The sequence below is a fragment of the Rutidosis leptorrhynchoides genome, chromosome 5, assembly GCF_046630445.1.
Source record: "Rutidosis leptorrhynchoides isolate AG116_Rl617_1_P2 chromosome 5, CSIRO_AGI_Rlap_v1, whole genome shotgun sequence".
In the NCBI taxonomy this organism is placed as follows: Eukaryota; Viridiplantae; Streptophyta; class Magnoliopsida; order Asterales; family Asteraceae; genus Rutidosis; species Rutidosis leptorrhynchoides.
Window position 1 is genome coordinate 66,811,733 of NC_092337.1, and position 17,225 is coordinate 66,828,957.

Sequence of the window (17,225 nt, forward strand, 5' to 3'; positions counted from 1 at the left end):
TTCTCCTCCCAAAAATATTAGATTTAAAAAGTGGGACTATAACTCACTTTCACAGATTTTTACTCCGTCGGGAAGTAAGACTTGGCCACTGGTTGATTCACGAACCTATAACGATATATACATATATATCAAAGTATGTTCAAAATATATTTACAACACTTTTAATATATTTTGATGTTTTAAGTTTATTAAGTCAGCTGTCCTCGTTAGTAACCTACAACTAGTTGTCCAAAGTTAGATGTACAGAAATAAATCGATAAATATTATCTTGAATCAATCCAAGACCCAGTGTATACGTATCTCAGTATTGATCACAACTCAAACTATATATATTTTGGAATCAACCTCAACCCTGTATAGCTAACTCCAACATTCACATATAGAGTGTCTATGGTTGTTCTGAAATATATATAGATGTGTCGACATGATAGGTCGAAACATTGTATACGTGTCTATGGTATCTCAAGATTACATAATATACAATACAAGTTGATTAAGTTATGGTTGGAATAGATTTGTTACCAATTTTCAAGTAGCTAAAATGAGAAAAATTATCCAATCTTGTTTTACCCATAACTTCTTCATTTTAAATCCGTTTTGAGTGAATCAAATTGCTATGGTTTCATATTGAACTCTATTTTATGAATCTAAACAGAAAAAGTATAGGTTTATAGTCGGAAAAATAAGTTACAAGTCGTTTTTGTAAAGGTAGTCATTTCAGTCGAAAGAACGACGTCTAGATGACCATTTTAGAAAACATACTTCCACTTTGAGTTTAACCATGATTTTTGGATATAGTTTCATGTTCATAAGAAAAATCATTTTCCCAGAAGAACAACTTTTAAATCAAAGTTTATCATAGTTTTTAATTAACTAACCCAAAACAGCCCGCGGTGTTACTACGACGGCGTAAATCCGGTTTTACGGTGTTTTTCATGTTTCCAGGTTTTAAATCATTAAGTTAGCATATCATATAGATATAGAACATGTGTTTAGTTGATTTTAAAAGACAAGTTAGAAGGATTAACTTTTATTTGCGAACAAGTTTAGAATTAACTAAACTATGTTCTAGTGAATACAAGTTTAAACCTTCGAATAAGATAGCTTTATATGTATGAATCGAAGGATGTTATGAACATCATTACTACCTTAAGTTCCTTGGATAAACCAACTAGAAAAGAGAAAAATTTATCTAGCTTCAACGGATCCTTGGATGGCTCGAAGTTCTTGAAGCAGAATCATGACACGAAAACAAGTTCAAGTAAGATCATCACTTGAAATAAGATTGTTATAGTTATAGAAATTGAACCAAAGTTTGAATATTATTATTACCTTGTATTAGAATGATAACCTAATGTAAGAAACAAAGATTTCTTGAGGTTGGATGATCACCTTACAAGATTGGAAGTGAGCTAGCAAATTTGAAAGTATTCTTGATTTTATGAAACTAGAACTTTTGGAATTTATGTAGAACACTTAGAACTTGAAGATAGAACTTGAGAGAGATCAATTAGATGAATAAAATTGAAGAATGAAAGTGTTTGTAGGTGTTTTTGGTCGTTGGTGTATGGATTAGATATAAAGGATATGTAATTTTGTTTTCATGTAAATAAGTCATGAATGATTACTCATATTTTTGTAATTTTATGAGATATTTCATGCTAGTTGCCAAATGATGGTTCCCACATGTGTTAGGTGAATCACATGGACTGCTAAGAGCTGATCATTGGAGTGTATATACCAATAGTATATACATCTAAAAGCTGTGTATTGTACGAGTACGAATACGGGTGCATACGAGTAGAATTGTTGATGAAACTGAACGAGGATGTAATTGTAAGCATTTTTGTTAAGTAGAAGTATTTTGATAAGTGTCTTGAAGTCTTTCAAAAGTATATGAATACATATTAAAACACTACATGTATATACATTTTAACTGAGTCGTTAAGTCATCGTTAGTCGTTACATGTAAATGTTGTTTTGAAACCTTTAGGTTAACGATCTTGTTGAATGTTGTTAACCCATTGTTTATTATAACAAATGAGATGTTAAATTATTATATTATCATGATATTATGATATATAATATATATTAGTATGATATATATACAGTTAAATGTCGTTACAACGATAATCGTTACATATATGTCTCGTTTCGAAATCATTAAGTTAGTAGTCTTATTTTTACATATGTATTTCATTGTTAATACACTTTATAATATATTTACTTATCATTTAACATAATTAACCAAGTGTATCAATATCTTAATATGATTCATATGTACCTAGTAAGACGTTGTTATAACGATAATCGTTATATATATCGTTTTCGAGTTTCTTAAATTAATAGTCTCATTTTTATGTATATAACTCATTGTTAAAATACCTAATGAGATACATACTTATAATAAAATCATGTTAACTATATATATAACCATATATATGTCATCGTATAGTTTTTACAAGTTTTAACGTTCGTGAATCATCGGTCAACTTGGGTGGTCAATTGTCTATATAAAACCTATTTCAATTAATCAAGTCTTAACAAGTTTGATTGCTTAACATGTTGGAAACACTTAATCATGTAAATAACAATTTCATTTAATATATATATAAATATAAACATGGAAAAGTTCGGGTCACTACACTTCGGACTTGGTTCTTTTTCCTAATCTTCTAGGGATATATGATGTTTCTCTAATACGAGTCATCGTTTTCCACATTGGTTTAGAAAAACCTGGTGGTTTAGAAGTTCCCGAGTTATTGTCACGATATTGAAAATACGGGTGTTGACGGTACATATAAAGTTCATCGGGGTCGGAATCAGATTTCTCTATTTTGATGCCTTTTCCCTTATTATTTTCTTTTGCCTCATTAAATTGGGTCGGGGTAATTTCTATAACATCATCGGAATCCTCATCAGGATCCGATTCATCGGAAAATTGGTAATTTTCCCAATATTTTGCTTCCTTAGCGGAAACACCATTGACCATTATTAACTTTGGTCCATTGGTTGAGGATTTTCTTTTATTTGACCGGTTTTCTGTGGTTCCTACTATTCCCCCCTCTGGAACCTCTTCTTCTTTCAGTTCCTCTTCTTCTGGTTCCTCTTCTTCCGGTTCTTCGGGAACTTGTGTATCTTGCCAATATATATTCGACTCTTCGTTATTATTAGGTGAGTCAATGGGATTTGTGCTAGAGGTAGACATCTATCACACAATATCAAACATGTTAAGAGATTAATATATCACATAATATTTGCATGTTAATAATATAGTTTCCAACAAAAATGTTAAGCAATCATTTTTAAAGAAAACACGGTCGAAGTCCAGACTCAGTAATGCATCCTAACAAACTCGATAAGACACACTAATGCAAATTTTCTGGTTCTCTAAGACCAACGCTCGGATACCAACTTAAATGTCCCGTTCATATTGATTATAAACGTTCCATATTAATTGATTTCGTCGCGAGGTTTTAACCTCTATATGAGACGTTTTTCAAAGACTGCATTCATTTTTAAAACAACCATAACCTTTATTTTATCTATAAAGGTTTAAAAAGTATTACGTAGATTATCAAATAATGATAATCTAAAATATACCGTTTACACACGACCATTACATAATGGTTTACAATAAGAATATATTACATCAAAAATAAGTTTCTTGAATGCAGTTTTTACATAATATCATACAAACATGGACTCCAAATCTTGTCCTTATTTTAGTATGCAACAGCGGAAGCTCTTAATAATCACCTGAGAATAAACATGCTTAAAACGTCAACAAAAATGTTGGTGAGTTACAGGTTTAACCTATATATTATCAAATCATAATAATAGATCACAAGATTTCATATTTCAATATACATCCCATACATAGAGATAAAATTCATTCATATGGTGAACACCTGGTAACCGACATTAACAAGATGCATATATAAGAATATCCCCATCATTCCGGGACACCCTTCGGATATGATATAAATTTCGAAGTACTAAAGCATCCGGTACTTTGGATGGGGTTTGTTAGGTCCAATAGATCTATCTTTAGGATTCGCGTCAATTAGGGTGTCTGTTCCTTAATTCTTAGATTACCAGACTTAATAAAAGGGGGCATATTCGATTTCGATAATTCAACCATAGAATGTAGTTTCACATACTTGTGTCTATTTTGTAAATCATTTATAAAACCTGCATGTATTCTCATCCCAAAAATATTAGATTTTAAAAGTGGGACTATAACTCACTTTCACAGATATTTCCTTCCTCGGAAATAAGACTTGGCCACGGATTGATTCACGAACCTATAAAAAATATGTATATATATATCAAAGTATGTTCAAAATATATTTACAACATTTTTTAATACGTTTTACTGTTTTAAGTTTATTAAGTCAGCTGTCCTTGTTAGTAACCTACAACTAGTTGTCCATAACTAGATGTACAGAAATAAATCGATATATATATATTATCTTGAATCAATCCATGACCCAGTGTAAATACGTCTCAGGCTAGATCACAACTCAAAGTATATATATTTTTAGAATCAACCTCAACCCTGTATAGCTAACTCCAACATTACTGCATATAGAGTGTCTATGGTTGTTCCAAATAATATATATACATGTGTCGATATGATATGTCAAAACATTTGCATACGTGTCTATGGTATCCCAAGATTACATAATATATTAGAATACATATATAATACAATATAAGTTAGCTAGGATATGATTTGTATAGATTTGTTAAATCCGTTTTGAGTGAATCCAATTGCTATGGTTTCATATTGAACTTAAGTTTATGAATCTATAAATAAAAAGTATAAGTTTATAGTCGGAATTACAGGTTACAAGTCGTTTTTGTAAAGGTAGTCATTTCAGTCGAAAGAACGATGTCTAGATGACCATTTTGGAAAACATACTTCCACTTTGAGTTTAACCATGATTTTTGCATATAGTTTCATGTTCATAAGAAAAATCATTTTCCCGGAATAACAACTTTTAAATCAAAATTTATTATAGTTTTTAATTAACTAAAACAGCCCGCGGTGTTACTACAACGGCGTATATCCGATTTTACGGTGTTTTTTCGTGTTTTTCGGTTTTAATTCATTAAGTTAGCATATCATATAGATATAGAACATGTGTTTAGTTGATTTTAAAAGTCAAGTTAGAAGGATTAACTTTTGTTTGCGAACAAGTTTAGAATTAACTAAACTATGTTCTAGTGATTTCATGTTTAAACTTTCGAATAAGATAGCTTTATATGTATGAATCGAATGATGTTATGAACATAATTACTACCTCAAGTTTTCTGGATAAAACTATTGGAAATGAGAAAAATGGATCTAGCTTCAAAGGATCCTTGGATGGCTTGAAAGTTCTTGAAGCAGAATCATGACACGAAAACAAGTTCAAGTAAGATTTCCACTCGAAAAAAGATTGTTATAGTTATAGAAATTGAATCAAAGTTTGAATATGAGTATTACCTTGTATTAGAATGATATATTAATGTAAATAAGAAAGATTTCTTGAAGTTGGATGATCACTTTACAAGATTGGAAGTAAGCTAGCAAACTTGGAAGTATTCTTGATTTTATGAAACTAGAACTTATAGAATTTATGAAGAACACTTAGAACTTGAAGATAGAACTTGAGAGAGATCACTTAGATGAAGAAAATTGAAGAATAAAAGTGTTTGTAGGTATTTTTGGTCGTTGGTATATGGATTAGATATAAAGGATGTTTAATTTTGTTTTCATGTAAATAAGTCATGAATGATTACTTATATTTTTGTAATTTTATGAGATATTTCATGCTAGTTTCCAAATGAAGGTTCCCACATGTGTTAGGTGACTCACATAGGCTGCTAAGAGCTGATCATTGGAGTGTATATATCAATAGTACATACATCTAAAAGCTGTGTATTGTACGAGTACGAATACAGGTGCATACGAGTAGAATTGTTGATGAAACTGAACGAGGATGTAATTGTAAGAATTTTTGTTAAGTAGAAGTATTTTGATAAGTGTCTTGAAGTCTTTCAAAAGTGTATGAATACATATTAAAACACTACATGTATATACATTTTAACTGAGTCGTTAAGTCATCGTTAGTCGTTACATGTAAATGTTGATTTGAAACCTTTAAGTTAACGATCTTGTTAAATGTTGTTAACCCAATGTTTATTATATCTAATGAGATGTTAAATTATTATATTATCATGATATTATGATATATTAATATATCTTAATATGATATATATACATTTAAATGTCGTTACAACGATAATCGTTACATATATGTCTCGTTTCGAAATCATTAAGTTAGTAGTCTTGTTTTTACATATGTAGTTCACTGTTAACACACTTAATGATATATTTAAATATCATTTTATCATGTTAAATAAAGTGTACCAATATCTTAATATGATACATATGTATTTAGTAGACGTTATCATAACGATAATCGTTATATAAATCATTTCGAGTTTCTTAACTTAGTAATCTCATTTATTATGTATATCACACATTGTTAATATACTTAGTGAGATACTTACTCATCATAATCTCATGTCAACCATATATATATGTCTATATATACCACAGCATGTAGTTTTTTACAAATTTGTAACGTTCGTGAATCGCCGGTCAACTTGGGTGATCAATTGTCTATATGAAACTTATTTCATTTAATCAAGTCTTAACAAGTTTGATTGCTTAACACGTTGGAAACATTTAGTCATGTAAATATCAATCTCAATTAATATATATAAACATGGAAAAGTTCGGGTCACTACAAGTGACAAGCTCAAAAGGTTTGCTGTCTTTCTCAGTGTCGATATCAGTATCTGACTCTGTTTCAGAGACAACATCTAAAGGCTTCTTCGACTCAACTATCTTAACAGAACTCTCAACAGGTGTTTCTTTAGGCTTACCATAGTCTAGTTCTACAACAGGACCCTTACTTTTCTCAACTGGTTTGCTAATATACTCACCTAAAAGTGGTTGGGCAACCTGGTTGTAACCTAAACCCTGCTGTTTAGGAGGATTCAAAGTCTGTTTCACATAAGACATCCTTTGCCAATTGTCGATCCTAGCTTTTTTAGACTCGTATTTCAACTTAAATGAATCCCTTTCTGCCTTAAGAGTCTCTATCTGTCCCAAATACATAGTAATCACTTTTCCATCATCTATAACCGTTGATTTTAAGTGACCCACCTGATTTTCTAAAGACTTAATCACATCAACATAGTCTTTCTGTTTATTAAGGTAGAAAAGCACATCATCATAGTTCTTTTTATTAGTCTGATTCTTCAAACTTATATTCTTAAGGTTAATTCTAAGCTTAGGACAAGTCTCACATGTAACAGATATCTCATTAAGCTTTGTGATAACACATTCAAGCCTCTCAATTTTCTGTTCATAACCAATGCATTTAGAACAATTAGATACTGAGTCAATACATACCTTATCATTTCCGGGCGTGTTGGCCATGAATGCATAGTCATTTCTTCTATCCTGAGAATCTGCATCTGATTCTGACTCTGACTCTGAGCTCGTACCATCCGAGTAATCAGCCTCATAACCTCCTTTACTCTCACTTTGATCTCCACAAACTGGACTCTGAACAGTAACAATCTTCTCATCATCACTCTTAAGATCACAGTTGAGAAAATGTTCCAGCTCCTTTCTGAACCAAGTACCAACATGACAACTCATCCATTCTTCTTCATCAGACGAGTCAGTAGTAAACTCAAGATCTGATAAGTCCCGAGCTTTGCGAAACTTATCATACAACCTATCCTTAATCCTCTTCCTGAAGCAAAATTTCATCAGCTCTTCTGCTCTCTTCAACCTAGCATTACATTTGCACACATAGCATGTGCAATTCGGATTATCCTTACCCGTACAACCTGTATTTTTCCGAACAATTCTTTCCTCTTCAATTTCTGCTTCGCTTTTACCTACAAACACAGCATTAGCCTTTTGCGAAACTACCGAGATGGACCAGTCACATACTTCATCCGCATACGTTGTAGTCAAAGCCTTGGATTGAACAGAACCCGAAGATTCTTTCTCTGCAATTACATGTTGTGGTGTAACTGAGATGGTTGTCTGGTGAAAAGGATCATGAAAACCAGGCTTGGGTGGTCTCGTGCAAGTCTTCTTAAAATGACCATATTCATCACAATTGTAGCACCTAACCTTTGACATATCAAAACCAAATTTCGAATCTCGATTCAAACTCAATGATCTTTGTCCTGTTCTCTTCAAGTACTTTCTAGCACGTCTCACAATGCTACCCATACAGTAGAGTATATCCATTCTCTCAAGCTCGTCCTCATCAATCTGATCATAGTCTTCATTTTCAAGATGACTATTAAGCACTTGTCCACCAATCATATCATTGTATGAGTTAACAACAATAGCTGCCAATGCCATATCTTCCTGAATAGATTCGCGAGATCTCTTCTTGATATTCTCAGTTTGAAACACAGGAGTTTGAGTCTGAGTCTGAGTCTGTTGAATCGAAGAATCCTCAATCATCTTAATTGTAGAATTTTGAGCTTGTAATTTAGCATTAAAGTAGCCGGACTGAGACGATGGTGCAGACATTTGTGAAGTATTGGCTGATATGTATGCTGTCTGTAGTGGAGCATGAGTACTAGAAGACGAAGCTAAAGATGATGCAGCAGCTGCTACAGAACCAAGTCTCTTTCTCTTTGCTTCATCTTGAATGTCCTTCTCCATCAACTTCGACGTAAAAGCTGTTAGTGTCAACGGACGACCCGATGAGCTGTACCTGTTCTGAATCTTTTCAATCTCATGATCCCACTTTTCTGGAAGACCATCTTTCAACACCCTTACTGCCTTTTCATCAGGCACCTCAATCCTATAATCTGCCATCTCTGCAACCAATAATCGATATCTTTCCAAAGTCTGTCCTAGAGATTCTGATGGAAGATCTGCAAATACCCTCCATTCATCCTTCAAAACCTTACCCTTAGTCGCACGATAAGTAGCTGTACCCTCTGTTGCTGATTGAAGAGCCAACCAGATAGTATACGATGTTTTGTTTCGGTTCTTAAATTACTGAAAAATCTCCTTCGACAACGCTTGGGTTAGCTGAGCATAACATCTACACTCAAGATTGTACTCTTCACGCTCTGTGGGACTAAACTGTGAAGTTTCTTTGGGTTCACCATCTGCTCCGCATTGCCATACATACGGATTCTCAATACATTCCCAAAGTCTAGAGTCGACACCGTTTAAGTAAATAACAAACCTAACTTTCCAGTCCAAGAAATTCTTAAGGTTGTCAAGTCTAGGTACTTTATTCGCTGATCCAGATTCACTTTCATTAAGTAACAGTTTTTGTAGTCCAGGTGCAATTACTAACGCGCTGTATTCATTTGTCATTTGTTCATTAGTGTCAGACATTTTGACTGATTAAAATTGATTAAGATTACTTAAGTGCAATTAAAAGATTCTGTCTCAAAAGAGGATCGGCCGATGGACGAGTCGATCGGTCGGAGGACGGTGACAATCGGTCGGAGGTCTAAGACTGACGGCCGATGGTGAAAACTCAGTACCTCAATCTTAGCGTAAGGACCTTCGGTCGATGGAAGAGTCAGTCGGCCGATGATAACAGACGATCGGTCGATGGACAAAAGACGAACGGCCGATGGTTAAGACAAACGGTTCTAAGTTATGAAAGACTGTCCTTCGGTTCACTGCTAGATGATCGGTCGATTGTGTCTGACGTACGGTTGAGGGTTGTGATGAACGGTCGATGGTCTAGGACGATCGGCCAAGGGTAGTTCTTACGAATTCTGGGCAGAAAAAGCTAGGGTTTTTCGACAAAAACTACAATTTTGATCAAATCTGACGTTCTAGAATTAAACAAAACCGATAGAAACCTCAGAAAAACGCCCTTGAACAAAAATAGACTCGAAAACACAAGATTTAAACGTAAAAATTTCAACTTTTGATTGAAAACCCGTTTTGGCCAAAACCCTAAAACAAAAACTATAAAATCGACTCAAAAACGTTTGGATCAGCAACTCTACGCTCTGATACCACTTTGTAGACATACTATGGACCTTAGATCAAACGTATTAACCTAGATTAACGGCGGAAACGATAACTAGGGCGAGTCGAATACTTGATTAACTATCGGGATCAATCTAACCAACAAATAGTTGATATAATCGATGCTTAGAGCCTTGTATTCGGTTGGGGATTGGTCTGGGACGGTAAACACAGAGTAATAGGACGGCAATAGGGTTTGTGGTGTGTAACCTAACAATGAACCACAAAACCCGTATATATATATATATATATATATATATATATATATATATATATATATATATATATATATATATATATATATATATATATATATTCCAGTGACTATCGGCCGGCGGTCTGGGACCTACGGCCGATGGTGAGAGTCCCTCGACCGATGGTCCCTACCATCGGTCGATGGTCTGAGCAGCCAACCAAACTGCTCGAACCATTTCATGTCATCATATTAAACCATCCAAACACAATATATTAATGACGTAATCCTTACACAACTGAAATAGAAAATACAAAACAAATAGAACTCATTACAAAATAGAACTTGGGATTATGCACCAACACCAACCCTTTACTCGTTAAGTACTATTTTAAAGTTCTAAAACTATTACTCGATATACATTATTTAAACTTGTTCGATTTAAGTTTTTGAGTGTTAGCAGTATCAAAAATTTGAGGAGCCTGTTGAAAATTTGTACGATACCAATACTAAAAAAACTGTGCAACATTGAATGGACCAATCGTTTGTTGCATTTACCTAAAATATTAGTCCTTCCCATCTATTCATTGTACTTCAACTACGGATTGCACTTAATATATGTAATATATTTTTTCATTGTATTTAATTACTTTTTGTTTAATTCTAAAATACCATGGAAAGGACGGGCTCTTCCACCGACCATTCCTTAAAGGAATATCATGTAACGATTCTAATTTATTTACGATTTTATGTTCCTAATTTTAGTCTACAATACTAACGATCTTAAAAACTAAAGTAATATTTACAACTTCCGTTCAACGAACGGGCTCATAAATCTAGTATATAAATAAATAAATACTCCATCCGTTCAATTTTTAATTGTCCCATTTTGACTTTTGAAGTATTTCTTTACAAATTTTGACTTAAAATATTTTTGTTATGTATTATTTAACTAAATATATATATTACAATATATAAATGGAATCAAAATATTTTAAGTTAAAGTCGGTAAAGAAGGGCTTGAAAAGTCGAAATGTGAACTAAATTGGAATGGAGGAAGCAACGTTTTTGTATAAAGCATCATGTTTGAGGGATATAAAGAAACAGTTAAGGATCGATGTGCCTGCAGAAGATGATCATAAACAATTTTCTAAACTTAGCTATGATCCAAACAAGATAATAACAAACGTTACAACTGAATTGTCGTCAGTGGAGATTGAAGCTGTCGAGAAGAAACTTCATCCATTTTATAATGTTTCTATTCCATACAAAGACATATATGGCGAGTGGATGTGTCACTTTACGGTAATATTATTTTTTTTTGTTTTTTTTTTTTCTTGTTTTTTTTTTTTTTTTTTTTTTTTCTTGTATATATACACTCACAAATTAATTATCTTGAGATGATTAACGGTGATTTTTTATCACAACATTTAGAACTTGGATATAGATGTCGGTGATGTAGAAATAACGGAAGATGACCCCATGTATTCTATTACATAGACACAAGAATGAATTTGAAACCTCCAAATTATTGGTCCGGTGTAATTCCTCTGAGCAGTCATCATCCACCAGAGAAAGGACATAAACTATTGAAGATTGGTGTGCCTGCAAAAGTTGTGTTTAATCAATTTGTCAATGTTATTTACGATCCAAACAAGAATAAAACCTATGTGACTGGTTTCTTGATAAAAGTTCTTGAAGCTGTCATGAACCAACTTCCATATGCACTGTCTTATGTTATAGTTCCATACAAAGGGACATATGACAATTTGTTGGCAGAAGTTTATAATAAGGTGCCAAACTTTATTTTATTTTATTTTTTTAGATTTAATGTATTATTTATTATATAATTTATATATACATTTTGAATATAAATTTTGCCTATATATACATATATTACAAAAAAGGATTGCTAGAACCGCACAATAATGTTCAAAGGTAAATCAACCAATCATAATTTTAGATTTATTTAACTATCTTCCTTCTTTCCCCTTTAACTATTGGTTAATGTCGTTTGCGTGAAATTTTTTGTGTAAAAACTTAGTGGTATAATTTTTACTCTTACAAAATTTATAATTATTAACTTGCTTAAGATATAACAGTTGTTTATATCGCAAAATTCAGACATTGGATATAGTTATTGGGGATATTGAAATAACAGCAGATCGGTACCGGTATGCTGAGTTTTCCCAGCCTTACATGGAGACAGAAATAGTCATAGTGGTGCCAGCTAAAAGAGATACTAACAAAGAAGGGTTTATCTTCCTTTACGTGTTTACAAAAAAATTGTGGATTGCATTATTGGCAATGACAATAGGCACGATATTAATCGTCTGGTTTAACGAACACGTACATGAAAATCAAGATTTTAAGGCTTCATCAACCTTCGAATATGTTACAAAGATGATTTGGTTCGCAATAGCAATTTTGTCACTGTCACAAAGTAAGTCATATCATCATTTTTTGTTTTGGTATCACTTGATTTGCATATAACATAACAATTACCTAATCACGTGAACTGCAGGAGAATTGATTAAAAACAATTTATCTCGCTTGGCGCTAGCTACATGGCGCTAGCTACATGGTTTTGTGTAAACATGATTGTTGCTGTGTGTTTTTCAGCTACACTTTCTTCAATAATAACTGAGTTGAGGTTTCACCCATCTCAAGAATTTCATGGAAACAATCATAATTATATTGTTGGCTGCATTGAAAATTCTTTCATCAGCCGTTACCTTGTGAAAGTCTTAGATTTTAGCCCAGATAATTTAAGGCATTATAAATCCATCGAAGGTTACCATGAAGCATTCAAGAAAGGGGAGATAGACGTGGCTTTCTTTGTATCTCCACATGCCAATATCTTCCTTGCAAAGTATTGTGAGGGCTATGTAAAGATTCGACTTCCTACCAAACTTAGCGGCTTCGGTTTCATAATACTCTTCTTCATTAATTTTGTCTGTAAAAAGAATATATTAATTAATATTTAGTCTTAATGTTTACAACTGTTTTCTTGATTATGTTTAGGCATTTCAAAAGGGCTCAACACTCACAAGGGATATTTCACAGGCAATTCTTAAAGTAATAGAGACTAGAGAGATAATTTATATAGAGGAGAACATGTTGAAATCTTTGTCCAAGTGTTCTCAATTAGCTCAAGAATCGAATTGGCCAACACAACTAGACCTCCCGGCTTTCATCGGGCTTTTCATTATTTCGGGATGTGTTTCTACTACCGTGTTTATTGTCGCGTTGAGCCATCTTGTAGCCAAACATCTGGACATGATATGGAGATTAATACAATCAAACCTTATAACGAGAAGAATTGGGAAATTGATTGGATTGTTGCTCCAGATCAAAGTTGTAGAGTCAACTCCAAACCAAGCAGTTGCACAGTACTATATTCAACATATAGAATCATGTTCTAGCCTAGAGACTTGCGTAGTAATGCTCCAAATAATAAAATATAACCAAATTTTTAAGCCACTATTGTGTGACTGCTTTGTGGCTGTTCTTTTGGTTGGACCAATTAACACAAAAAAATTGTTTGTGTGGTGTCATGTTAATGAGTTGTGGCCTACATTGCACCCTATCGTTGTGACCGGTCTATATTTGTAATTTTGTATATATAGAGTACACCCCTTTCTTAGGACACTATTTCATGATTTTTTGATATTTGAGTTTGATGGGCTAAAATGTCTAATAGGTTGGTCCTCTGATATATATTTCACATATCTGTATATGAACTTGGAATATTTGATATAATGAGATAATCTCGCATTTTGAAGATAAGTTCATTGAGAAACTGCGTGAAAAAGAAGCCAGTTGAGCACATCAATAAAAAAATGGAACTTGAATTACAAGTGGAACAATTAGCCATGGAGGCTGAAACTTGGGAGCAACAGGCCCAATACAATGAGAATATGATCAACACCCTCAAATATAATCTTTAACAAGTGTACCCACAGGGACAAAATGGTAAAGAAGGATGTGGCAATAGTGAGGTTGATGATACTGCCTCTTGCTGTAATGGGCGTGCTGTTGATTTTCATTTGCTCTACAATAGTGTGAATTATTCTTACCATGAACAGGCAGGCCTATTCAGTCTGATCATGAACAGTCATTTTGAATCTGATGACATGTCATACGACTTCAGGATTTGTTGGGTGCAAAGAAGATCAAAACGAATGAGCAGAGGTTATCGTGTTCGGGTGATGTTTATCGTGTTCGGGTGATGTTTATCGTGTTCCACTGATGTTTGTCGCAAAACGCGACAAGACTGGAAAGTGATAAAGTGCACTGAAACGAGACAAATATGACAGAAGTGGGTGTCAGAAGTTGTCACGTTCTGAACCACTTTGTCACGTTTTGATGTAGTTTGTCACGGAACGCGACAAAGTGTCACGAAACACGACAATGTTCGTATTCAGCAAGTAATCTAGATTGTTCCTATTTCGTTTTTTGCCATATATAAACCCTCATATGAAACCTGCATTGTACACCTACGAAAATTATAATAAAAATCCTCTTTGTTTGGCCGTGGATTAAACCAATTCGTTTGAATTAAACGATTAGACATAACCACGTTAATTCCTTGTTCTTTACGTTTCTTGTTCTTGCCTTTATTTGTGTTGAAGATTATTTGTTTGTTGCAAGGTGGGTTTGATAACTAGGGTTATTGAAATGTCCCGTTCTTATTGATTAAAAACGTTCCATATTAATTGATTTCGTTGCGAGGTTTTGACCTCTATATGAGACGTTTTTCAAAAACTGCATTCATTTTTAAAACAAACCATAACCTTTATTTCATAAATAAAAGTTTAAAAAGCTTTACGTAGATTATCAAATAATGATAATCTAAAATATCCTGTTTACACACGACCATTACATAATGGTTTACAATACAAATATGTTACATCGAAATCAGTTTCTTGAATGCAGTTTTTACACAGTATCATACAAACATGGACTCCAAATCTTGTCCTTATTTTAGTATGCAACAGCGGAAGCTCTTAGTATTCACCTGAGAATAAACATGCTTTAAACGTCAACAAAAATGTTGGTGAGTTATAGGTTTAACCTATATATATCAAATTGTAACAATAGACCACAAGATTTCATATTTCAATATACATCCCATACATAGAGATAAAAATCATTCATATGGTGAACACCTGGTAACCGACATTAACAAGATGCATATATAAGAATATCCCCATCATTCCGGGACACCCTTCGGATATGATATAAATTTCGAAGTACTAAAGCATCCGGTTCTTTGGATGGGGTTTGTTAGGCCCAATAGATCTATCTTTAGGATTCGCGTCAATTAGGGTGTCTGTTCCCTAATTCTTAGATTACCAGACTTAATAAAAAGGGGCATATTCGATTTTGATAATTCAACCATAGAATGTAGTTTCACGTACTTGTGTCTATTTTGTAAATCATTTATAAAACCTGCATGTATTCTCATCCCAAAAATATTAGATTTTAAAAGTGGGACTATAACTCACTTTCACAGATTTTTACTTCGTCGGGAAGTAAGACTTGGCCACTGGTTGATTCACGAACCTATAACAATATATACATATATATCAAAGTATGTTCAAAATATATTTACAACACTTTTAATATATTTTGATGTTTTAAGTTTATTAAGTCAGCTGTCCTCGTTAGTAACCTACAACTAGTTGTCCACAGTTAGATGTACAGAAATAAATCGATAAATATTATCTTGAATCAATCCACGACCCAGTGTATACGTATCTCAGTATTGATCACAACTCAAACTATATATATTTTGGAATCAACCTCAACCCTGTATAGCTAACTCCAACATTCACATATAGAGTGTCTATGGTTGTTCCGAAATATATATAGATGTGTCGACATGATAGGTAGAAACATTGTATACGTGTCTATGGTATCTCAAGATTACATAATATACAATACAAGTTGATTAAGTTATGGTTGGAATAGATTTGTTACCAATTTTCACGTAGCTAAAATGAGAAAAATTATCCAATCTTGTTTTACCCATAACTTCTTCATTTTAAATCCGTTTTGAGTGAATCAAATTGCTATGGTTTCATATTGAACTCTATTTTATGAATCTAAACAGAAAAAGTATAGGTTTATAGTCGGAAAAATAAGTTACAAGTCGTTTTTGTAAAGGTAGTCATTTCAGTCGAAAGAACGACGTCTAGATGACCATTTTAGAAAACATACTTCCACTTTGAGTTTAACCATAATTTTTGGATATAGTTTCATGTTCATAATAAAAATCATTTTCTCAGAATAACAACTTTTAAATCAAAGTTTATCATAGTTTTTAATTAACTAACCCAAAACAGCCCGCGGTGTTACTACGACGGCGTAAATCCGGTTTTACGGTGTTTTTCGTGTTTCCAGGTTTTAAATCATTAAGTTAGCATATCATATAGATATAGAACATGTGTTTAGTTGATTTTAAAAGTCAAGTTAGAAGGATTAACTTTTGTTTGCGAACAAGTTTAGAATTAACTAAACTATGTTCTAGTGATTACAAGTTTAAACCTTCGAATAAGATAGCTTTATATGTATGAATCGAATGATGTTATGAACATCATTACTACCTTAAGTTCCTTGGATAAACCTACTGGAAAAGAGAAAAATGGATCTAGCTTCAATGGATCCTTGGATGGCTCGAAGTTCTTGAAGCAGAATCATGACACGAAAACAAGTTCAAGTAAGATCATCACTTGAAATAAGATTGTTATAGTTATAGAAATTGAATCAAAGTTTGAATATGATTATTACCTTGTATTAGAATGATAACCTACTGTAAGAAACAAAGATTTATTGAGGTTGGATGATCACCTTACAAGATTGGAAGTGAGCTAGCAAACTTGAAAGTATTCTTGATTTTATGTAACTAGAACTTGTAGAATATATGAA

At 33.0% G+C, this 17,225-nt stretch overlaps 1 protein-coding gene across 1 annotated transcript in view; it reads left to right on the plus strand.

Annotated features, from left to right (window-relative positions):
• LOC139848722 (glutamate receptor 2.9-like) overlaps positions 1-12,869 on the plus strand; it is an 82,591-nt gene extending 69,722 nt beyond the window's left edge. Inside the window, exons 2-5 of the mRNA XM_071838426.1 lie at positions 11,503-11,597; positions 11,727-12,085; positions 12,417-12,735; positions 12,817-12,869. Of these exons, the coding sequence (XP_071694527.1) occupies positions 11,801-12,085; positions 12,417-12,735; positions 12,817-12,869 (657 nt within the window). The 5' untranslated portion in view covers positions 11,503-11,597; positions 11,727-11,800. The remainder of the gene's footprint in view (positions 1-11,502; positions 11,598-11,726; positions 12,086-12,416; positions 12,736-12,816) is intronic.
• The last annotated feature ends 4,356 nt before the right edge of the window (positions 12,870-17,225 follow it).